Source organism: Nothobranchius furzeri, chromosome 12 (assembly GCF_043380555.1).
Source record: "Nothobranchius furzeri strain GRZ-AD chromosome 12, NfurGRZ-RIMD1, whole genome shotgun sequence".
NCBI classification, from domain to species: Eukaryota; Metazoa; Chordata; class Actinopteri; order Cyprinodontiformes; family Nothobranchiidae; genus Nothobranchius; species Nothobranchius furzeri.
In genome coordinates, this window is record NC_091752.1 from 4,107,164 (window position 1) to 4,131,393 (window position 24,230).

At 43.4% G+C, this 24,230-nt stretch overlaps 1 protein-coding gene across 4 annotated transcripts in view; it reads left to right on the top strand.

The window, feature by feature from the left end:
• The window catches only part of LOC107375399 (arginyl-tRNA--protein transferase 1), a 91,604-nt gene that overhangs the window by 51,812 nt on the left and 15,562 nt on the right, over positions 1-24,230 (top strand). For all 4 annotated transcript variants that reach the window (XM_070542158.1, XM_015943891.3, XM_015943890.3 and 1 more), the window contains 2 exons: positions 5,284-5,465; positions 8,690-8,789. In XM_070542158.1, coding sequence (XP_070398259.1) covers positions 5,284-5,465; positions 8,690-8,789 — 282 coding nt within the window. The remainder of the gene's footprint in view (positions 1-5,283; positions 5,466-8,689; positions 8,790-24,230) is intronic.

The window sequence follows — 24,230 nt, forward strand, 5'->3', positions numbered from 1 at the left end:
AGCTAACAGATACTCCAAATTTGGGCTGAAAATTACAGGAAATGATCGAATTACATTTTTTTTTAATGACAGAAACAGCTATTTCTTTTTCATTCAAATGAAACTTCCACACTATTTACAATGTACAGTAGCATGACAGGAAATGACATCATACGATCAATATATTAAATGCTATTATTGAAAACTAAAAGTACGTATTGCTTTCAAATGTATTTATTAGCGACAAACATGCCTGCAGAATTTTTTCCGCATTGTTTTATCAACGCGGTCTCCCTGGACGTTTTTGTGTTCTGCCTTAACGTTTCTCCCCAAAAACGCCACCTTAATTGCAAAAGCGAACATTTTTGCACAAATACTTTTAGTTTTTGTAACTCAACTGTTTGTGCCATTTGAAAAATTCAAACAAAAGGATCAGATTGATAAGCAGAAACTGAGCGACTGAAGCGAGTAACTGAGCAGAAAGCAGCAAAGAATGTCTAAAAGGTAACCACAACTATGAATATCGGCCGTAGTGCTGCTATGAAAGAGGGGAAAAAATGGAAAAATTATCTAAATTCATATATGTGTCACTGTGTTAGGTTCCCACGACCCAAACAACAGGTCCTGGGTCAGTCAAAATGCCGCGGCTTTGGTAATGCAGCCAAAACAATAGTTTATCGCTACCATCCTAAAACGATGTCCAATCTCCAGAGTCTCATAGCAGTTCATGGTACCTTTATTTTCTACACCTTTAAACTGTTTTCATCTTGTGATTACTCTTGATTACGAGGAAATCTGGTTATTTGCAAGCATAACTGCCAACTAAATGAAAATTTTGCACAACCAGGGGTCCAGTCTGGTCGAATTTTGAATATCACTCGTGCAATGGAAAATTGATTGTGGTGTAAACGTTTATGTTTGCATGCATGTTATTAAGTTTGGTGATTTGAGCTGTTTTACGATGGCAGCATACTCGTGGGTCTATTTCTAGCTAGTAGCTTATCTGTCTTGTAGGGTTAGGGTAGGGCTGGGCGATATATCGATATTTTTAAAATATCGGTATAATTTTTAAACAAGATATAAGATGACTTTATATCGATATAACTGGTCAAACTACTATGCTAGCGATTAGCCGCTATGCTAGCGACATGTTGCTCCGTCTCTAAACGGTTATTATGTGTGTTCTCACAAGTTTGTTCTATCTGAGAGCCTCTGGGTATATGTGCTGCTCTGAGGTAGGACCTCTCTCCCGACCCGGAGTTGGCAAGCCACCCTTTTCCAGTCGAGAACCATGGTCTCAGATTTGGAGGTGCTGATCCTCATCCCAGCTTAAGTTTTCGTCCATATCGCCCAGCCCTAGGTTAGGGTGACTGAAACTAACTTCAGAATGTGATATTTCAGATGCACAAACAGCCCTCAAACTCAAAAGTGGAGATGGTGTTTGAGATTAATCTGAGCTAAACTTCACATTCATTTTACTTGTGTGTGTTCTTGTTGTTCAGAAGCACATCCATGAATAAAAGATGGAGACGGGTAGGTTTTCAGCGCAAGCACGGTCACAAAACACTGACACTTCTCCTCAGGTACCTTCCCAGTGACGCTTCTGTCAGAACCAGAAACTCCCATTACCAGAAAAAGCGAGAGATTGCTAAAACACCAGTCGCCATTTTCTAGTTCTAAACATCTTTTGTTGTCTGTGACGTCATATAGTGTTTTTCTTTTTGGGACTCTGGTAGTTATTGGTGGACAGATAAAAGACAACCACTTCATTATTATCTTTTAAAATCCCCATAATATATTTAAAGCTATACAATGTTAGACGGTTAAGGGGCATGGAAAAAACATTCTCGTTGCAGCTTTGAATGATCACAAAGCTCAAAATAAAAGCTTAAACTTCCATTTATGTTAACATGTTAGATCCAGTGTGTAAATATTCACCTGAATGGAAAAAAAGACATCTGTATTTGATAGTGAACATAGCAGTAAAATTACTACTTTTTATTAGAAGTTTTCCAGTTTCACCTAGTTTTGGAGTTTTTCTGATATTTTACAGCGTTTTAAAATGACAAGACATCAAGTATCCTAAATCCCCACAGTGCATGTAGGACAGTTTCATATTCTAGTTTCTGTCGGCAAGGTTCACTCAAACTTAACCCCAGGTTAAAAACAACACGAGCACCGACTCCACTGGTCTTTCTGCTCTACGGCCTTGTATTTAGCCCATATGTGAGCGATTTGGGGCTACTGGGGAAGCTGTAAGGTGGTTTGAAGTTTTCCAGGGAATGTTGAGATTGTTGTCACAGTGGCAAGGGCACAACTATTAAGCTGTCGTTGGAGGTGAAGCACAGTTCAGTCAGATGCGAGCTGTATGAACTTCCAAACAAAAAGTCCCGTAGTTTAACTCCAGCGTCTGCAGACGAAGTGTGGTTAGAAAAGTCCCCTTTATGTTCCTTTTGACTTTTAACTCCTAGATGACAGAGTGGGCCTTTTACAAAGACTCCTGTGTTCTTGGAGAACCTGGTCCCAAGAAATAACTGCTGCTGTTAACACGGGAGGACGGTTCCCTCTGCTGCAGGCGTGTTCGGTGGCTGATCTAGTTTTGATGATGACCAACTAAACTGGTTTTCATTCTTCACCCTTTCTTTTATGTCTACTGCAGTCACAGCTGCTGCTGAATAAGGTGCTTTCATCTCATATCACCCAACCTCGTTGTAGACCGTTTAATCGCTCCCTCCTTTTCCAAAATCACACATGTGGATCTTTGTTGGCCGTCTGGGATCGCAGAGGTGCAGATTGTTAGAGTACAGGTCAGCCTGTCTTTCTTTAAAACTCGTTTTAATTTGGTCAGAAAGTGGGCCCAGTGGTTCTCCGGATTACCCAGCTAGCCCTCTCTGTGTTGTGATAACTAACAGCGCTGCCTAACTGTGTCCAGATGAATGCTGGTGAAGGAGTCGGATCCTGTTACTTGTGCACCGAGGAGAGACACATACACAAACATAAACCAATACCCCAGCTTAAGATGACTTTTAACCCCAACCCCAAGCCGCTAGTCTTAAGCCTCTTGGATAAAAGCAGTAAAGTAACGTGATTGGAAAACCCCAGCATGAGCGTTATTATGAGAAACACTACATCTGTCTGAAAGTTAAATGTTTTCTTAAGGGGATAGACTCAACTCGGGGGTGTGCACCTACACCCACATTCTTCTGTGCCACATGGAATGAGCAGTCGCAGACATAAAGAAGAAAGCCTGGCACCTCTCCACCGCTGTGCGGTGGAGTGGATTCTGCTCACGCAGGTTCTTTTATTAAATCGTCCTCTCCTGGAGAGTTTCTGTGGTCATTCCCCCACGCCGCCCTGCCCCTTGCTCTCGCTTTCACTTCACATTTGGGAGCCATTAGCAGGCTGAATGTGAGGCTACTGTACACACCCACACGTAATGTGTGAGGCCAGGCAGGAAAGCTCAACGTTTATAATACACCATTATACTGAGCTGTGTGTGTGTCCTGAGTGCATACACGGCAGAAACAGTGGTTCAGTGTTGCAAAGCTATTTTCTCAGTTACCAACAACTCAATTTCACTGTGAAATGCTTTCATCTACTTATCGACTTACTGCGTTTGATTCGTCTTCGCTCTTTCTCTAGAATGTTTTCACGCTGAGCTGTAGATGTAGCCTTGCTCTGCAAAGTCTGCTCTAAGAAAGCTCCATTGGAACCTCCGTGGCCCCTAGCAGCACGCTGACGAGCCAGCCACAGCTCTCTATCGGGGTTTTTGAGACGATAAAGGGCTGTGATTGGTCCACAATGGTGGACCAGTTGTTTGTATATTATGTCATTGTATGTGAAGTAAGTGGAGTTAGCTACCAGTCCTATCAGTTGTGCTATGTCAGCTGCTGTGAGGTTTGTTCTTTTGTGTAAAGTCTTGTCCTGTCTGATTCTGTTAACTACTATGTCTATGGTTTTTTGGGTTGGTGTTTTTGTGAACAGAGATGTGACGTCATGTGAGATGAGTATGTCGTTGTCTTCTATTGTAATCTTTTTTAAATTCTTCTGCCAGTTCTATACTATTGTTGCAGTGTTGATCTGTGTTTCCTAATAATAGGCTGATGATTCTGCTGATATCTCTTGCCATGTTGTATGTTGGTGTGCCTATGCTGTCTACTATTGGTCTAAGTGGGGTGTTCTGTTTGTGTATTTTTGGCGTTCCATATATTCTTGGTATTATGTTTGCTGTAGGAATCCAGTGTTTATACATTTTTTCTGTTATTTAGCCTTTTTCTTGTAGTGGCTTCAGTAATTTTTTCATGTTTTTCTTAATGTTTTCTGTTGGGTCTTTTTTAAGTATTTTGTATGAATTTTTGTCCTCTAGCATCTGTTTCATCTGTTGTTTATATTTTTATCTGTCCATAACTACTGTGGTTCTTCCTTTGTCTGCTGGTAGAATAATTATCTGTTCCTTTTTGGATAAAGCTGTCATGGCTGATTGTTCTTCTTTTGTAATATTGCTGTGTTGAATTTTGCTGTTCTTTAATGTCCCAACAACGTTATTTCTGAGTTCTGCTTTCTTTCCCTCATCTGAGATCTGTTGACATGCTAGTCCTGTTGCTACGATAAATTCATCATTGGTATTTTCTTTGGTGAAATCGAAAGTACACACCCACACGTGAGTCTGTGGGTGTGTACTTTCAGACCGTAGTTAACAGAATCACGTGTGGGCGTATCAGCAAGGTACAGAAAAACCTTTCCTATGTTTTAAAAAGAACCAAAAATGGAATTAGAAACTAAACACTGTAAGAACACACCAAAGATGTTTAAAGACTGGAACAGGATAGCAGCTCGTTTTAAATTACTTTTACATCAGTTTAGGACTATTTGGACTTGGGCTTTATTAGAATTAAGAACAGATGGATGTATTTAAATCCTTTCTTTGGAAACAAGGATGTATTTCCGCCTTCTTCAATAGCAGACTGCCTTGCTGACAGATATCCATTTAGGTGAGTCTGTCACGCTGTTCGATGTCCAGTAGCATGCAGAGATTGTTTGAAAGACAACGGAGGATCCCTCTCCATGGCTGAGAGCCATAAATGGAGCAATGGCTTGCCAGGCTACCGTAGCTGGGAACAGCCATGAAACTGTAGGAACAGTACTGAGAGGGCCACTCGTGAGTTTTAAAAATGGGCTGCAGTACCCAAATCTGACCACAGGGTGTCAGTCTGTCTTCATTCTTACATCCTACACCTTTAAAGCTAAATGTTAATGCTAGCCACACCAACCTCACTTTGTTCTCTTTTATTTTTCTTTCTTCAGGCAGAATCCTCTCCAGATGGGCCAGAGGTGGGCTACGGCTCCTTCCACCAGCAGTACTGGTTGGATGGACGCATCGTGGCAGTAGGAGTGATCGACATCCTGCCTACCTGCGTGTCCTCGGTCTACCTGTACTACCACCCAGACTTTGCATCACTGTCTTTAGGCTCCTACTCTGCTCTCAGGTTGGTAAAAACTGAATCAAGTCAAATCTTAGCATTTTAATGCTTTTTCTTTCTTTTATCGCTCTAATTCCTGCTTTTTTTTCTTTCTGGCATTGTCTCTTCCCGAGTTTTACCTTTAGAACTATATACTACTACACCATAAATACAATAATAATTAAGGTCAAGTAAAATACCTCTTCACATTTAATTGATGTCGGCAGTGCTCTGTGGTTCAGCTGATGACAGATCTGTCTTCCAAAATGAAATCAGAGAACACACACATAAGCGACAGCTACACGCAGTCGGCATTTCCTGTAAAACGTAACTCATGAATGTGAGAAAAGGCTTTTGAATACTTTTGTCCTTGGCTGAGATGGAATCTGTCCCTTCAGTTTCACCATATAGACGTGTTTTAATAGGAAATTTTGAGAGTCCAGGCGTGTAATCGTACACTACATCAGCACAGAAGAGGTCAAAACAGAAGTACTGAAGAAACTCCTTGTTCATCCTCTGTCTTGCATCAATTATTATTTTAAGAGTCTGAGTCCAAAAGTAACAGAGCAGTTGGTGTGTGGAGGAGGCCTTCGAGAAGGGAGCCAGCAACACTTGTTTACTGACGCCAGAGTCCAGGCTTTTGATGCCGTCAGGACACTCCTGTTTTTTTCTGTCCATGTCCAAAACTTACTTTGCAGAATGCACGCTCCCCCTTTCATTCCCAGCCATGCAAATTAAAAGTGAAGAACTGACATTTCAATTTAGAAGCAATGCAGTCATAACTAGTTTAGGCGGGGCTTCTGCGTCTCCGCCGATCGATTAGCCACTAGAGCTAAACAACAAACCAAACCATTATTTATGATCGAAGAAACTCAACTGAATCGCCTCCCGCACCTTTTCTGCTGCATCACCGAAAAGGCCTCTGACTGCATGATTTGGTTCAATCAGTCAATCAAAGCTTTATTTATAAAGCGCCTTCCGCAACCCTGTCAGGAAGCCCAAGGCGCTGGTTCATTCATTTATAATAATAATGATAATGCATCAAACTTAAATAGCGCTTTTTAGGTCACTCAAAGACGCCTCGCAGAAAGGCAATAAACCCATAACGAAGCAAAATGTAAAATAAAGAACAAGGTTGTCTTAACCTTTTTGTTTGCAGGATTGTCTGTTTATGCTGAGCTGCATTAGTATTTGCACCAGCAGCTGTAGGGGCTCAAAAGCTAAACCTACGTATGTGTTTTATATAACTTCATGGCTTTGATGTGTCTGTCCCTGTTTTTATTTATTTATTTATTTATTTATTTTGGAGTCGTCAGTCCATCACTGGGCGCCGGAGACACAGTTGTAGCTTCATTACCTCTAAATGTGTATGAACATTATTAAAAAGTTACAAAAAAGTTAGGATCTTGCATTTGCTGCACATCTGCATGCATGTGGTTCTGAAAGGAAACAGGAGAGGGAGACATTTCATGCAGAAGCGCCCCCCCACCCCCCCACCCCCCAATAAACCCCGAGGACGTGAGGAGGAAAGAGGCACATCACGAGGCATGGCAGGCGTCCACACTGAAACTTGATTACATGGAATTTTGTTTTGCCCTAATCCTGAATCAGAGACTTCAATTTGGTCATGAAGCCACCCTTATGATATGCATTTTTATCTATTAATAATATTTTAATAAACGTGTTAGAAGCACATGAAGACCTGGGCATAATAACATTTGTGTTTCACTTATTAGGAGCAAGAAATTCTCACAAAAACAAGTTTGAGTTTCATAAAACGAATCAAAGTTGGAGAAGCAATAAAGAAGTGGAAGAAGGAATTGTTTATTTGCATGTTGCAAACCATAATATTCACCACCCATTCCTATACAGTAAAACCCTGTGTGCTGTTGCATCATCTCAGTCAGTGTTGAAGGTCTAGATGATCAACAATATTTGTGTCGATTATGTAATGAAGTGTTTGTGTGTGCAGCACCAAGCTGCAGCGAGCACCTCAGGGTATGCACTATTATGGGCTCTTTGTGTGTGTGTGTGTGTGTGCACGTGCGTGTGCGTGTGTGTGTGTGTGTGTGTGTGTGTGTGTGTGTGTGCATCAATGTGAGGGAAGCTGTGCAGGAGCAGAGGGCTTGATAATTGGCTTGTGCTGGAGTGTCAGATGGCTGAAGAGGGGATAATGGCAGACTCAAGCTGCTGCCATGGGGGTGGAGGTGGGGGTGTGAAGGCCTCAAGTAAAGGGGGAAACATGGCTTTTTGTGAATGGGCACCTCCCCTCTCTTACACCCCCCCCCCCCCCCCCCTTCTCCGATTCAGGCCTGCCGGACTCTTTTGTGGAGAGGGGATGGGAACCCAGGAACCTGGCAGAAAGCGGGTGACCTCCTAGCACCTCGCTCTAGCTGCCTCTTCTCCATCTCTTTCTCTTTCTTGACCCTACTCTTTTATATTCTCCTCCCGCTCTCTCTCCTTCCCCGTGTCTCCCCCCCTCCCTCGCCTGCCTCCCTTTGTCCCCCGTCTCATTTTTCAGTGCATCTATTTTATTTTAAGGCCTCTTTTTCTGTCTCTGAAGCATCGTAAGAAAGGGATTTCTCCCCCTTCCTTTAAGCGGGTGAAACACAGCAGTGGAAGGAAGGGTGAAACAAAAGGGAGGAAAAGAGAAGCTAGAACTTAGTTATGGAAGAGTGAAAGAAATTGCAAATGGAAAAGGGGGAAATAGGCTTCAAGTAAAAGGATGCAATTAAGGACGAAACCATTGAGGAAAAATAAAGCAGCGAGACATTTACTGTATTTGAAGAAGGTGTATAAATTCCAAAAGTTCTAAATCTTTAATTTACACGCTCTCTGCCTTTCTTTTTGACCACCTTCCTTTTTTTTTTTTATTCGCCTGAAGGCTCAATGCTGGTTGAGAGAAGGCATTTGTTTTTGTGAACCAACATGAGACCAACAGAAGCAGCCTTTTGGAGCGTGGCTGTTTACTTCCTCTGCTTGGCCTCTGGTCTAGTAAAAGCTGCAAGAACCAGTTTAGTTTCTTAATTTAAATGCAGTTTGACTAACCTGGGAGATAAACACATTTTAAATCAGATATTGTACTTTTTTTCTTCTTCTTGTGAAATTACGTCATAGCTGGACGGAGCTGGTATTTGCAGCCGAAACACAAATCAGGAGAATAAAAACTTTAAAGTTTCACCAACAGTTGAAGTTGCACTAAACTACGCGTGAAACTTCACCTTGATGTGTTTTTATGTTTCTTATCACAGGGAGATCGCCTTCACCAGGCAGCTGCAGAAGCAGTCCCCCAAGCTGTCCTACTACTACCTGGGCTTTTATATTCACTCCTGCCCCAAGATGCGATATAAGGTATGTAGAGTCCAAGAAAACGAAAATCTACATAAATGACCCTGTCAGAAAAATGGAAGACATTTCTATAACCTAACGATATAACAGGATCCGGCTCCTTCTCCTATTTCTACCCAGAGTGAGATACACTCCATGCAAGTTTACAGTCAATCAATCAATCAAAGCTTTATTTATAAAGCGCCTTCCGCAACCCTGTCAGGAAGCCCAAAGCGCTGAACATGGTACAGTTGTAAGTAATTATATTGAATAAATCAACAATAAAAGCAGTTCAAATTACAAAATACAAATTACAAAATAGGTGAAACATTCTGGTACAGGACAGATGTGTGAAACACATTTGGATTGAGTGAACCAATGAAAACTGTGAAATAAATTCAACATAAAAGAGGGCCAAAATCAAACATGTTCTGGAAACGCCAAGCGGAGGAGGTGGGTTTTTAGGCGACTCTTACAGTCTGGCAGAGGTGGGGACAGCCTAACTGAGGGTGGCAACTGGTTCCAGAGTAACGTTGCTAAGACTGAGAAAGCCCGGTCCCCACGGGTACGACACCTAGAACGAGGGACAGCGAGCAGGCCTTGGTCAGAGGAGCGCAGAGCGCGTGATGGGGAGTGTCTGTTCAGGAGAGTGGCCAGATAGGGGGGACCACCACCCTGGAAGAAATGATAAACAAAGACGAGGATTTTGAATTGTGAGCGATAGCAAATCGAAAGCCAGTGCAGGGAGGCCAGAACCGGACTGATGTGGTCCCGTTTCCTGGTCCCAGTCAGGAACCTGGCTGTGCTGTTCTGCACAACCTGTAGGCGACGCAATGACGACTGACACAACCCTGCATAGAGAGAGTTGCAGTAGTCAAGCCGAGAAATTACAAAGGCATGCAGTAGAGAGGTGGAATGATGGTGCTGTTGACAAAGTTAAAGGATGCAGCATCCTGACCATCCACTGGCTTGCAGACTCTTTTCGCTTTCGATGGATGGTTAGAAAAGTTGGCTCTGCTCCCAGGGGCGATAATCCCTCATCAATGTTTTTTTTTTGGGGGGGACATTAGACAGTAAAGATTTCCGGAGTAATTCCTGAGGGGGACATTAAGAAAAAGCATTATTTTCATGTGCTGATGTGTCTTAAATGTCTCATATATGATTAAATAACAGCTGTTGTTCTTTATTAGTCCATATACATCGTCCATATATAGTCCAGACCTGTCTACAGGTTTTTGGATGCTCTACCAATAATACCAACAAGTTGTTTTCCAAACTCATACCCACAACCACACAAAACACACATAATTACTGTAAGTAGTCTAAAGACTGAATTCTCCTTATTTCGTGACACTAACCAAAATCTCAAACTCACTTGTGGCTCTGCTTGACGGGCTCCATCTCTTTGTGTCCAGCTATGTACTTTGTGCCTAATGATACCATTATTAAACATATCCAAAACATATCATTTATTTATATGGACAATAACAACAAATTGCCTTAATATTATTCAAGTCTTTCAACTTCCTTGGTGTTTTGGTGAAGTGAAAAATGACCTGATGTGTTTCATTTGTCGTTTCTCTGCCATTTCGACCTGACTAGAAGCTGCCAGACGATTGGACAATAACAAGAACGCAGGTTCAATACCCAGCTGATGGTGTTTGTTTGGCCTACATTTAGCTTTTCCTGCTATAAAAGAAAACTATTTTTGTATGAATGTGTACGTAACAAGTCCAGAACACTGTGAAGTTACTATATTGTGTAAAAATATGTTTGACTTTTAATTGATATAATTGAAAGAAAATCTGGAGTGGAAACCACCAGTCAGAATGTTACAAAATGAATATATGTTCAACGGAACATGTGTTTCAGAAGTTTTTGCCCAAATGTCAAGAACAGTGGCCATGCTTGCGATAAACAACCTCAGCATGCATTTAGCACAATTTGCAATTATGATGTGGACATAAGCCACCAGGGAGCTGCAGGTAATTAGTAAATTAGCCCTGGTGATGTGTGCGGATGTGCTTTAAGCCAGTTTAATATTACATTCTTGAGAACAGAAACACCTATTGCAATTTACAAAATAATTACCATTAAATACATATAAATGTGTTTTTTTATTAATTTGTATTGAAATAATTTAATACAAGTCACTTGTATGAGCACAAATATTATATAAGGAAACTTTAGACTTTTACTGTTTAATATTAAAATACATGATACTTTGGAGTCAGGTCAAACTGTAAAAATGTCAATAACCTTACTAGTAAGTAAGTACGTAAGTAAGTAAGTAAGTAAAAGTTTATTTATAGAGCACCTTTCACAGATATAAATCACAAAGCGCTGTACAACATGATAAAGATCAGGGCAAATACCTCTAACCAATAAAAACATCAGAAAAACAATAGCAGTGATAAACGTAGAAAATAAAATCATGAGCATAAACAAAGTGAAGGTGTGAACAAGAACAAAGCCATCATTCTGAAACATTTAGGGAGGGAACGCCTGGATGAAAAGGTGAGTTTTTAGATGATTTTTAAAGACCTCTACAGTGTTAGAGAGACGGAGATTTGAAGGTAGACTGTTCCAAAGTCTGGGTGCAATAGTCTGAAAGGCCCTGTCCCCTTTGGTTTTTACTAGTCAAAATAAGAACTATGAACAAGTGTGTGTGTGTGTGTGTGTGTGTGTGTATCAAATTTTCCATACAGCGAGAATGGAGTTTCAAAAGTCCGCGAAAAAACGCTGCACAAGTGCTACTCAAAAAATTTTGACAAGGTTGGCAGGTCTGCATTTGCAACCATAAGTCAGAATTGAGTCCAACAGATTACATGATTGTTTTGGTTTCCTGACCTGCTTCAACCTTAGAATCCAATATGGCTGCCTTACTCGTGAAGCTTGGTGCTAGCTGCAGCGTTAACTTAAAATGTTGGTTTTAATCAGTCACACACCTAGAACAAAATAACGTCTATTAAGAAGCATATTGCTACAGTATTTGATATTTCTAATGACCAGTCTGCTGTCTAGCACATATTATCCTACATTTATTATTATAAGCCCACGTAATGACAGATAGCTTTAGCAATAAGCCAAACCAACCAAATGCAACAGAACTCAGAATCACAGTGCATTTGTTGATACTCTTCAGTCCAACAGCACAAGCAAAGTCCACATTTTCTTGGCATCCAGTTTGTTTTTCTGATCTCCAAGTCCAGCGAGTAAAAGCTGCTCAGATTTTTACTCTCCTTTAGTCTCTTATTCTATGTTAGCATTGTTTAGGTTCTTTTCACCTGACTTTCACCATCAGAGAATTGTAATTTTTCCATCTTCAATGTTTATTTGAACTTTTTAGAAGAGATCCAAGTAAACAGAGAACTTTAAACAGTGCGGGCACAATGCCATGTCTGTGTCTCAGAGCAATTAAACTACTGACAACATAATAAATCATATCGGATGTAAACAACTGGTCTAAAAGCTTCAGGTGGAAAGATTTCAAGAATCAGAGCTGACTGGCGCTTTGTTCTTCTGCATGACTAGCGTGTAGAAAGGGAAGGTTTTTGGTCATTGTGCTTATTATTTCATGGATGGTCCAAGACCTGTAGCTGGAGGATGATGTAAAGGAAATCATCTTTCCAAGTGGCTGAATTTCATCATTCATTCACCGTTTGTCATTTCAAATTTTATAATCTCGCAGTTTAATCCTGATTTTCCCAGAGCTTGTTCCTAACCTTGGGAGATGGGTGCCTTGATGAAGATGATGACAAAGGGACAGATCTTTAGCTTGGTGCTTTGCCCCATTTCTCAGGCTGGAAGTGTGTGTGGAATACACATGAGGGTGTGAGCGCTGTTTGCGTCCGTGTGTTGTATTTCGATCGCAGTGTTTGTCTGAGAACTCGCACCGTTACCACAGCACCTTACCCCCCTCCATTGGCATTTACTACCCCATCCCCCAAACCTCCTCCTGTGAGTTCGCCACTGCAGCGACTTGTTCACAACCTCCCCACTTCTTTCTGTTTTACCCCTGGGGAGGAACACGGAATCAGGGTGAGAAGGTTGCCCGTTTCCCACCTTCGCACTCACAGCTCCACAGAAAAGCGTCTCAGCTCAAACGTGCTCCCAGCACATGCACAGTGTTTTACTCGTCTGTGTTATTTGCATATTTGCAGTTCATTAATGCACAGACATAGCGGGGTATTGTTGTCATTGTGTTGGAGGGTTTTCTGCTTTCTGGATCTCACACTTGATTCTCGCCTATTTAAGGACCAAAACAACAGCACTTGAACTCTATTGGACACCACTCCGACCCCATGAGGCTCCCTCCCTCTTTTTTTGTTGTTTTTTTGTTTTTTGTTGGTCTTTTTTCTTTCAAACCATCACTTTGTGGGGCCATGATGGTACCCTAAAAAAAAAACGTATTCTCTGAACTATACAGCAAATGTGCATGAATGTATGTGACATTTAAACAAATGTGTTGCTCTAGCTTTGTGAAATAATGAAACTATATGTGATGTGCGACGATAGGATGTATAACACTGTTCAGGGGAGATGGTACGATGTAATGCAATACTAAAAGCCAGATGATATTTTCTATTATTAAGAATGAATTTAACAGGAAAACTTAGGTCTGACGTTTCCATCCAGAGAAATCACGAGATCTCGTCTGTATAAACTGCTGCCACCTAGCGGTCGGCCTTTGAATTGCACGTAACTTATCTACACAGGGTATCTGCAGGTCTTTAAAAAGTCTTAAATTTGCTTTTCCAAATTTAAGGCCTTAAAAATCCTTAAAAATGACAAATAATCCTTAAATAGAGTTTCCAAAGGTCTTAAATTACCAAAGACCCAATAAACAAGATTCTTTTATTTCTATAAAATTTTCGTGATTTTCTAGTTCGTGTTCAGCATTTTTTGTGTACGATATTGGCGTAAGTGGAACCGTACACATTTGGTTGGTTGTGAAAGGGGGCTACTTTTAGATGAGCACGCTAGTGGGAGTTTGCGCCATGGGGAAGTGCAACATTAATGGTAACTGGATGGCTAATCCCACGTTCGCGACGTGGTTCGCACCGGTTCCAGGCAACAGCTGGAAATTGTAGCTTGAATTTAATTTTAAAAAATAGCTTAAATTTGGTCCAAGTGGCCTTAAAAAAGGTCTTAAAAAGTCTTAAATTTGGCTCCCTTAAACCTGCAGATACCCTGTCTACAGGAAAGGTTTGTGTGTACATTCATAGATTCATAGATTCTACAACCCCCCAAGGCGCTTCACACCACAATTAGTCATTCATCCATTCACACACACACTGGCGGAGATGAGCTACGATGTAGCCACAGCTGCCCTGGGGCGCACTGACAGAGGCGAGGCTGCCGACCACTGGCGCGACCGGTCCTTCCGACCACCACTACGTAGTTAGAATATATACTTTGATGATCTGTGGGCCCGTGCTATCATCCAGACCTTTAAATAATTATTTCTAGTACTGAGATTGCTGGTTTTAATCCATTTGAAAACACTTTTTCATACCTTAATTTCATTTGCTTTCTCTCCTTTTCCAGATAGTTTGAATGTTGAGTGACTATTTGCTGTAGCTAACACACTCTTGCTACTCTTGTCTGAGTGTTGATATGCTTTAAAGTTCTCCTCTGGATGAAGAATTCATTCTGCTTGTTCTCAAATGCCCAGGGAAACGGCTCCATGTGAGATGAGCTGAAAACTCGGTAGCACTGCCAAGGGCAGGACATGGCCCCGTAGAGAAGCTTTAACGGGCCCTCAGAAGACTTGAAGTACAGCCAGGAAGTGGGGGCTGCCTGGCCAGTGTCAGACCCTCGCTTTTGTTCTTGAAGCTGGGACTGAACGGCCCACAGAGCCCTGCTGGTTTGGCTGGTGGGTTCAGGATTTGACGTGACTTTCTGCCCCTGGCTTCTGTCCCTGGGCTTTTGGCCTTCTGATGGTGAGATGTGGAGAGCAGAAGGTGAAGCTGTTGGAGTTTAAATGAGTCCAGAGGTCTTGGCCCTTGTGCCTCTGTTCATTTTTTTTTCATGAATCCTCTTATGTGACAAAGCCAACAGTTATCTGAATCGCATGAATTGTACGGCTCTTGTGGCTTTACAAAGACAAATGAAGACTTCATGGATGAAAGGGTAATATTGTCTGGTTTGATGATAATTAGTGTTCATATTAAACTGGATGTTTCTAGCATTTTTGTACTGATTGTGGTCAAATACTAGCGAGTAGTAAATGTACAGTATATGCTAATGCAGAAATATGGTGGCCTAGAAACCTAGACTAACCGTAGTAATAGCAAAATGATTTAGCTCCTCCGGTCTATGTATTTACGTCTATAGGATGGCTTCCCAGGCCAGAAATATGGCTCATTGACGGCTCGCAAATATTGTGTGAGATCTAACTGACCAGTAAATGGTAAATGGCCTGTATTTTGGGCCATTCCCATCTGTACCGGGTCGGCCCGGGCCGGGTAGCGTAGGTTGTTTACACATCTGGGTGGCCTGGTATTTTCCGGGACAACCAAGGATCATTCTCAGCCCTCTTCTCGAGGGGGTCTGCTTCAGGCCGACCAGGGCCAACACACCCACTGCTGACAGCAAATTCACACCTTTCATTAGAGCAAGCCTCTGATTGGTGAGTAGAATCAGCCCACATGGGCTTAAGACAAGGATGTGTGGAATCAACCGGGCCAGGCTGGGGCCGACTGGGGCTACCCGGCCCGGGCCGACCCGGTACAGATGGGAATGGCCCATTTGTATAGCACCTCCTTAGGGTTCTACAACCCTCCAAGGCGCTTCACAACACAATCAGTCATTCACCCATTCACACACACATTCACACCCTGGTGGGGATGAGCTACGATGTAGCCACAGACACTGACAGAGGCGAGTCTGCCGAGCGCAGGCGCCACCGGTCTCTCCGACCACCGTCAGCAGGCAAGGTAGGTTATGTGTCTTGCCCAAAGACACAATGAAAGTGACAAACTGACTGGGGCTCGAACCTGCACCCTTCCGATTACGGGGAGAGCACAAAACTCCTGTGCCACCGTCACCCACAAACCTCGGTTAGGTGAAGCAATGTTGGTAAAGAGTGAGGTGCAAGGCGGCGTTGGTGACTGATAGTCAGACGAAGCTGCTAAAGGTGGTTGTTCTGGGTCTTTACCAGGGTCTTTGCATTTAGAATGTGTTCCTAAGTAAAACCTGGTCTCTCTTTTTTCTATATAGTTTAAGCATCCAAGAAATGTTGTTTAAAAATGTATAGGTCCAAAAAATACTTTAGTGCCTTATATGAATGTTTTTCCTTATTCTGCAAGAGGTCTGCTTTATTTATCAGTCAGATCTTAAACAGAACAAGCCAAGCGCTCACCTACTTGGGCTGACCAGTTTGGGTCTAATCCTAATACACTGAAGTGAGGCGTACATGCACATCACACCCATGCACCTCTCGAGTTCCCAGTTAGGCCCTTGTGGAGAGGGACTGACAGAGCTACATGAAGTGGCTCTCGGTGTTATTGTTCAGGGAAAGAACGTCTTACTCTTAACCATCAAATTTTCCATAGAGGACAAAAAACAGAGGTTTGTAAAACGAGTAGAAAAACTAGAAAGCGGAAAGGTGAAAATGAAGAAAAAGGAAGAGAAGAGACAAAATGTGCCAAATGAGAAAAGGAGGCAAGACTAGAGGGTTTGTTTGTTTTCCGGCGGTTCTTTACTGACTTTTAAAGAGTGCTTTTGCAGCAGCCGCACCTCCACTCCCTTTCAGCCCGACTCCTCCTCACTCACAAATAACGCTGGCAGATAGACCGCTTTCTAGCCAGCCAGCGCGTTTCCACATGGTCCAAGGCTTCGTGTAAAGCAGACTAGAAGTGAATGCCTCCAGGTGTCTAGCTCCGAAGGTGGTTTGGCCTAATCAGTGTATGCTTCCAGGCTTCTCTATCACCTGCTGCATGAGCTGATGACTTCAATTAGAAATGACAAATAGCTTCCTAATGTAGGTGTTTGTGCTGAATGTTATTGAATTCAAATTTAGAGATAGTTCTATTTTCCTTTTTTAAATGACCTTCTCTAACTCTCCTTGTCCACCTCGTTGTCTTTTCCTTTTTATTTCTAACCATCTGAAGAAGCTTGTCGAGAAAGAAATCTGCATCTATTAGAAAATGTTGAAGTTTGTCTCACTCAGGTACGCAGCAGCAGGCCAAGGCTTGCTAAACGCCTCTTAGGCACAGCGATCAGGACTCTGCATGCATGTCATCTCCTCTAAAGGGGCCTAAAGCAGACTGTGTGTGTGTGTGCGTGTGCGTGTGTGTGTGTGCGTGTGCGTGTGTGTGTGTGTGCGTGTGCGTGTGTGTGTGGCTTGTTGAACATTCTGGATGGACTGACGGCGCGAGTCTGAGGCATTTTGTTCCGGATATTTCCCACAGATGCCCTCATCCTTGAATGTTTTTATTTTCACGAGGGCAGTCACTTCTCATTTGTTTATATTTTTGTTTACTTTTCTCGTGCTCCTGGCGTAACCACCGTCTCTCTGAAATATCCTGATGAGAAAAGGTTTACAGAGGGCAACGTGGAACCGACAGCTACACGCTTCACAGATGCAACAGGCCCAGACACGGGGCGCAACAGCCCCGTTCTTTTCACATTTCTCTCCCTTTTTTGTTTCTTCTTCTTCTTCCATCAGCGACTGTTCAGGAATCGGCCTTCATGCTGGCTGGAATGACAGATTGATGGCGTCTGACGAAACGTTCAGCCGATCCCATTCAGAGATAAAACACAAGCCAGCACATCTTTCTTCATTTAGTCAAATGTTATTACAAGACTAGCAGGCAGAAGTGATTTAGATTTTCGAGCCGTGCTGCTGATCCCATTTCTCTTGAGCCCCCTTCAGACAGGCCATGAAAAACGGGAATGTTCCGGACTCTGTCCGTAAGACCTTTGTGTCTGAATACAAACATCCGGATAACGTTTTCCGTAATTTAACCGGACGATGCCCCTAGTAACAGGACCGGACTTGTCACGGACAAGGTGGCTGCTTCAGACTGGTGAGGTCGGACAGGGAGGAGGGGGAGGAGGAGGGGACCGGGGGACGCTGTGCGCTCCTAGATAGCTCGCTCCTGTAGCATTCAGCAAACCATGGCAGCTCGCCTCCTACGGTACCGTCTAGATGCGCGACGGAGCGCATCACACCGCTTCCGTGATTCCTTTAACCATTGAGCTTCATCATCCAGGTCTTATGCGTCTTCGTGTGCACAGAATTATGCTTATTACATAAGTCCGATCCCCCCAGACATCTGGAACTTTTCCCTGCTGTGTGAAGGCAGCCGAAAGGACAAGTTCCGGTACAAAAGTGGTGTGTCTGAAAACACAGTTCCGGTTAAAAACCGGACTGAATTGTCCGCACACATTCCAGAATGTCAATCTGAAAAGGGCTTTAATGTCATCTGCATACTTAGACTTCGTACCTCACAGTGGCTCAGATGCTGGTGGTGCCGTGGCCGACGCGGAGTAGCCGTTCTCGGGTTTTTCTCCATGTCGTTTTTATTTCTTTAGCCCGCTCTTTTTCTTGGCCCGTGTTCCTTTTCTTCGCTGCAGCTGTAATTCACTCGGTTGAAACAGGGGATTATTGTTCGATGCAGCACAGCGGCGTTACCCTCCAGCAGCCCCGTTACAACCCCACGCCCGTCTCAGTAAGATCAAACCTGACCGGGCTCATTTTCAACCTCTCTGTTAAATGTGCGAGCCAAAGCAGAGCCCTTTTTGTTGCCTTCCAGCTTTTTCTCCTTCCCCCGACCTAAATGGGAGCCTTTCTGACAGAAACAACGTCGTTTGATTTAGCTCAACAGGAGACCACCAACAGCGCACCTCACAGCAGAAACGTTTGTTGAATTTTAAAAAAAAAAGTCTTTTTAAAGCCCCCTCCCTCTTTTTATGCCATGATTGTGATTTTAGCAAACCATTAGCAGGTTATGATGTGTTTGGAGAGCAGCCACCGCTTGGCACCTCCTAGGATGAGCGCTGACAGGGTGAGGGTCCGACGGGGCAGAGTTCAGCGGGTCAGGTCAGACGGTTCAGTCTTACTCCTATTGGTTGGACGGAGTTGAGGTTGACGGCGGGGTTTTGAAAGAGGGGGAGGTCTGAAGGTCACGGGGGCAGAAATGAGAGTTTTGGTGATGTCACACTGAGCAGATCCAGAAGCCTCTAGCTGCAAAGCTTGAGGTGTTTGCCAGGCCATTAACTTCACCGCTATTTATGTTCAAACCCACAGCAGCTGCGCCACTTTGTCTGAAATGCCTCTCTTGCAAAGCAACTCATTCAGATGTTTGATAAGAAGCGCTGGAGAGAATCAGCGGCTCTCATAAGTGCAGTGAGTGAGTTAGAGGTCGTGGGTTTGGCTTTGCAGTTGGAAGTCTGAGGTGGGCTTTTAAGACCGAGATTAGGGGCTGCGGCTCTGGCTGGGAGTCGGTAAGCTGTGGTCTGGGTCAGATAGGCATAACGGCTCGCCTTGCTCATAAAAAACCCCCAGAAGAGATAAAGGAATAAAAGTACCCAGGCTGTGAGCTGATGCCTATAAAAGTGCTGCCATTGGTGTGCAGGACTTTGCCGAAATGTGATCCTTTAAAAATATTTTCTCCTCATTAACCTGTCATCCGTGGAGCCGTGACGCACAGTCGAGCTGGGGAGTATTTGGACAGAGTGGGTTTGATGGGAGGAATAGTGGGGGGGTGTCTAGGGGCCCGAGGGGGAGACTTGCCAGCCTGGATGCTTTTATTTGAAGGTTGTCTTGTGGTAATGTGTTGAGTAGAGTGAAAAGGCCTTAAGCTTGGTTTATGCTTGACGCATTCACTTTCCGCGCGGTGATGCGGCTCGCGGCTGGAACGCGCTTCACAACTCGCAGCGTTTATGGTTCATGCGGCTTGTCTCTGCGGTGAGCCATTATTCTCCCAAACTGTAGGGGGCAGCATGGAGCTCTACGGCATGCATCCAACACTACACCATAGTAGAAGTAAAAATTACTGTTTACAACATGGTATTTCAGCATTTTTAACAGCGTTCTCGTCTTTTCCGACAGTGCGAGCTATTTCTCTCAAGAATTATTAACAACATGTTGATCACGGTGATCTCTGAGAGCTGAATCATACAAATGTCTGTATTTACGAACCTCTGCCGTGCCGGTCCGCCATGTTTTTCCGCGTCCGTCCGTCCGCGTGGTTAGAAATTTTCCGAGGTGCGCGTTGCGGAAATCTTGGGCCGTGCGGAGACGCGGTGGAGGGGCGTGGTTGTTAAAATGACGCAACTTTTCCGCGCGGAGCCGTGCGGACCTCGCGGACGCGTCAAGCATAAACCAACCTTTAGTGGGCCCCGAGTGTTTAAACAGCAGCAGTTGGTGTAAATCCTGCCAAATGTAGGCCACAGATATCATGGTCCTCTGGCGTGAGTGTATGTGGTGTGTGTATCACTACAGAAGTGGTGAAAGTATGTCTGCGTGAAAATTCGGTGTGTTCAGATGCATCTTTCAGCGTGGCTGTTCATCCAGTCTGCTGGGCTGTGTTTGTGTTTCTGAAAGCGGCGCTGTTTACGTGTGTCCATCAGCAGCCGACCCTGCAGCCTTGCCCCCTTGTCTCAACAGAATGCATTTGTGTCAACAGACCAAGGGTGATATAGGGCGTGCATTGTGGGAGCTATATGTTTAGAAGGGAGTATAGCTGTAGGGATCAGGGTCTGTGTTTATTGATGTTTGATGAAGATTGGCTGAGTGTGACCCTGGGTCAGAGTGCTGGTTTGGGCAAGACTAGGTTAGATTTGGCTGAAGTTGGGTCACACTGGACCTCTTTGTATTTCGAGTTCAGGTTTGTCCTGGGTGACAGCCCGCTGAACAACACACTGCCAAAAGAACCACAAACGTGGAATGGTGACCTTAAAGTTGTTTAGGTCAAATAGTCATTTCTCTTCGGGAGGGCTTGACTAAATGCATAACCCCGACTTAATGTCCCTTTCACGATTGTCTTTATGCTCCATTTGCTGTAACATTGCTTCTCTTAGGTTTGAATGTTTTGCCGAAATCAAACCGTGAGGTGGAACGTTGAAGGTGTTACTCTTAGCCGCCACCCTTCAACTGCACTCTTGCAGCCACTGTGTTTGCATGAAGTAGCTGCCCACTGGATTACTGTACAGATTGCATCTGAGCTGATAGTGCACTGCTCTCTAAAAAGACTCATTGTGTTTGACTTGTGCAAACACAGGGATGTGTCAGCTGCAGCAAGGTGAGTGAAAACTGCTAGATATGAGCAGGAAATGAGCTCAGATGGGAGTGTAACGTATAGGAACAACACAGTGAAACCCTCTTGCCTTTTTTTGGGGGGGGGACACTTTCTTTACTGGTGAAAAACAAATGACCCAGTTCTTAACTCTGGTTTCCAAGTTAAATTAAGGTTGGGGGTAATATTAGATTGTTGTCGCCCACCAAAGAAGGTGATCACATTCTAGCCTGCGTGTTTGTAGTGCTAGCTAAATATCTCCACTTCATGGATGTGAATTGAACAAAAAGCACTCTTTATAGAAGTTTAATTGTTCTGTTTGATAGTTCATTTAATATATATTTGTACTCAGGGTCCGAAATTAAATTTTTTACTCACCGGCCAAGTTGGCCGGTAGATGATGAAAATCTACCGGCCAAGCATATTTTTTACCGGCCAAAATTCTAAATGATTTAGATCTACCTAAAGCATGTAATTCTATATTATGTTGATTCCAAACAGAGTGACAAAATAATTAAAACATCAATTAATAAGGAAAACAACTCTTTTGTCATTTTTACTATTTATTTACTTATAGAGATGTTTTTATGAACTCTTTCATTGAAATCTAGTCAGACTCCTTGTTTTCTCTGTCCATGAAGTCTGGCCTCCTGCTTCCGACACCGTCTTTGTGCCAAAGCATTACAGCCTCATTTGGGTCCTAGTCCTTGATCTCTGGAGAACACAGCTGCCCCATGAGAATATCTGAAAGTGTGTCAGGGCTAGGGTTGTCACGGTAACCGGTGTAGCGGTAAACCCCGGTAAAAAGGTTGACAATAATAACCGTCTTGTTTTTAAAAAACGATATATTATCTCGGTGGATTACCGTGGCTGCGGTGTAGGCGCGGTGACCCTTACCAGCCACCGTATCATTTGCTGAAGTTGCCGGCGGCACATGCGCACTTTGTTGTTTACGACCAAAACTTTCTTTAAGCTAAAGCTGAAATAATGGCCAGAGGAGACGGCAGCACTCGGGACATTTATTATTCCTCAAAGAAGACAAAGACGGAAATATGGGCATTTTTTGGATATTTGAAGAATGCCGAGGGACAGTTGTCTGTGAAAGGCAGCAACGCTACGTGGCCATCATAATGTAGCCATTGTCTCACGACTCCGCCGTCTCCAGTTCGCCACTTTTCACAAAATCTTCTGGTTGCCACTGGTCCTGGTGGTTTTTCTTCCAGTTCGACGAGTTTTCTTTTGGAAGGCTGGCTGACTCCAGTTAAAAACCGCCACATTTCATCGCTAGTTTTAACACGAAGCTAACTGCTAACTTGATAAACTGATTGAATGGGATAGGTGGAAATGACGTTGGATGCGGCGCTCACGTTTCGCGTACGTTTGTGTACGTTGCATGCAGGTGGGAAGAGTATCAGAAATCCATGGAAGATGACTGATAAACATAACTAATTTGGTGCAAACATTTACTCGCCAGGTGGCAGGTAGAGCTCAAAAATTTACTCGCCAAATGGAACAATTTACTCGCATTTGGCGAGTGTAAATTTCGGACCCTGTTTGTTCTCTTTGCCTTTGATGCATTTGAACCTATTCCTGGGTTTCTCTGCGATATACCTCTTGTTGCATCCAAGTCTTTAGCTCTTTTATGTACAGCACTTTGGTTCGCTGCCATGCTATTTAGAATCTGTACTATATAAATAAATTGGTATGGTAGGGTATAGATGAACATGCACAAATTGTGCATACTAAGCTCAGAGTAGCTGAACAGGAAGCAAAGCCAGAGTTGGGTTAGCAGTATCTTTATTAGCTAGTAAACAAACATTGTATGTGGTCACATAGCCTGAGTGGAAGTCGCCGCGGGGTTTCTGGTGTAATAAGCACAGTCCTCCCCTCTGGATGGCTCATCTAAGTACCGGTGGCTTCTCTCTCAAGAGAATCTGGAGAATTCCTAACAGGCCCGGAACCACGAAGAGTCCGTCAGAAGCCTGGAGGCTCTGTTACTGTTACTTTGGTGTGTTATGTTAGGAATAATGGTAGAAAAGGTGCCAAAAAAGGGTTGAAAAAGTAATAATTGTATTTGCTTTTACTTAATGTCCGCTATTTCAGACTGAAGTTCCTTTGCTTGGTTGACTTTCTCTCTTCGCATATTGCAAATTCATTTCTTAGTGTCAGGAGAAAGGAACCAGAAGGCAAAGAAGTGTTGATTTTCATGAGGGTTCTTTGACTTCGTTGCAGCTCTCCATTTATGGCTCTGAACAATTACTTTTCTCATCATTTATAAGTACGGGCCTGGAGGGCATTCTTCCTAATATCCAGATGTTCGGGGAAAAGGTGCAAAAAGAAAGAAAGAAGCAAGGAGACCGCTTTCTTTTATTTGTGTGTCTGTGTGGTTGCTGTGTCCTGCATCTGCTAAGTATTATGTAATTGTATGGCAAGCAGTGGACATATATACATGTTTATTTAGCTCAGATGATTGATGCTGTGTAATTGTTTACACAAAGAAAATGTTGTTCAAATGATTTTTTTTTTTATTTCATTTAATTGCAAAACCAGTTCTGTCACTGATTGCTTCATGTAAATACTGACCCCTGCACACTCCTTAAGAACCACAAACTAAAACATCTGAGGAAGAATGGTCTTCTCACTTTCCCCTTTGTGTCAGGGTGACCACCAAATCTGTTTCTGATGTTCTTGCCCATCCAGCATTCTTCTAGCCTAGAAATCTAGACCGTCAGTTGCTGAAGCAAAAATGATTTTACTCTGCATGTCAGTCTAGCCACGCTCCACAGCCCTGGTTTAGTGGGCCAATCACAGCGCTCTATCCGCTTGGTGGTCCAATCACAGCGCTCTATCAGTTTAGTGGGCCAATCACAGCGCTCTATCCGCTTGGTGGTCCAATCACAGCGCTCTATCCGCTTGGTGGTCCAATCACAGCGCTCTATCCGCTTGGTGGTCCAATCACAGCGCTCTATCAGCTTGGTGGTCCAATCACATCGCTCTATCAGTTTGGTGGGCCAATCACAGCGCTCTATCAGCTTGGTGGTCCAATCACAGCGCTCTATCAGTTTAGTGGGCCAATCACAGCGCTCTATCAGCTTGGTGGGCCAATCACAGCGCTCTATCAGCTTGGTGGTCCAATCACAGCGCTCTATCAGTTTGGTGGGCCAATCACAGCGCTCTATCAGTTTAGTGGGCCAATCACAGCGCTCTATCAGCTTGG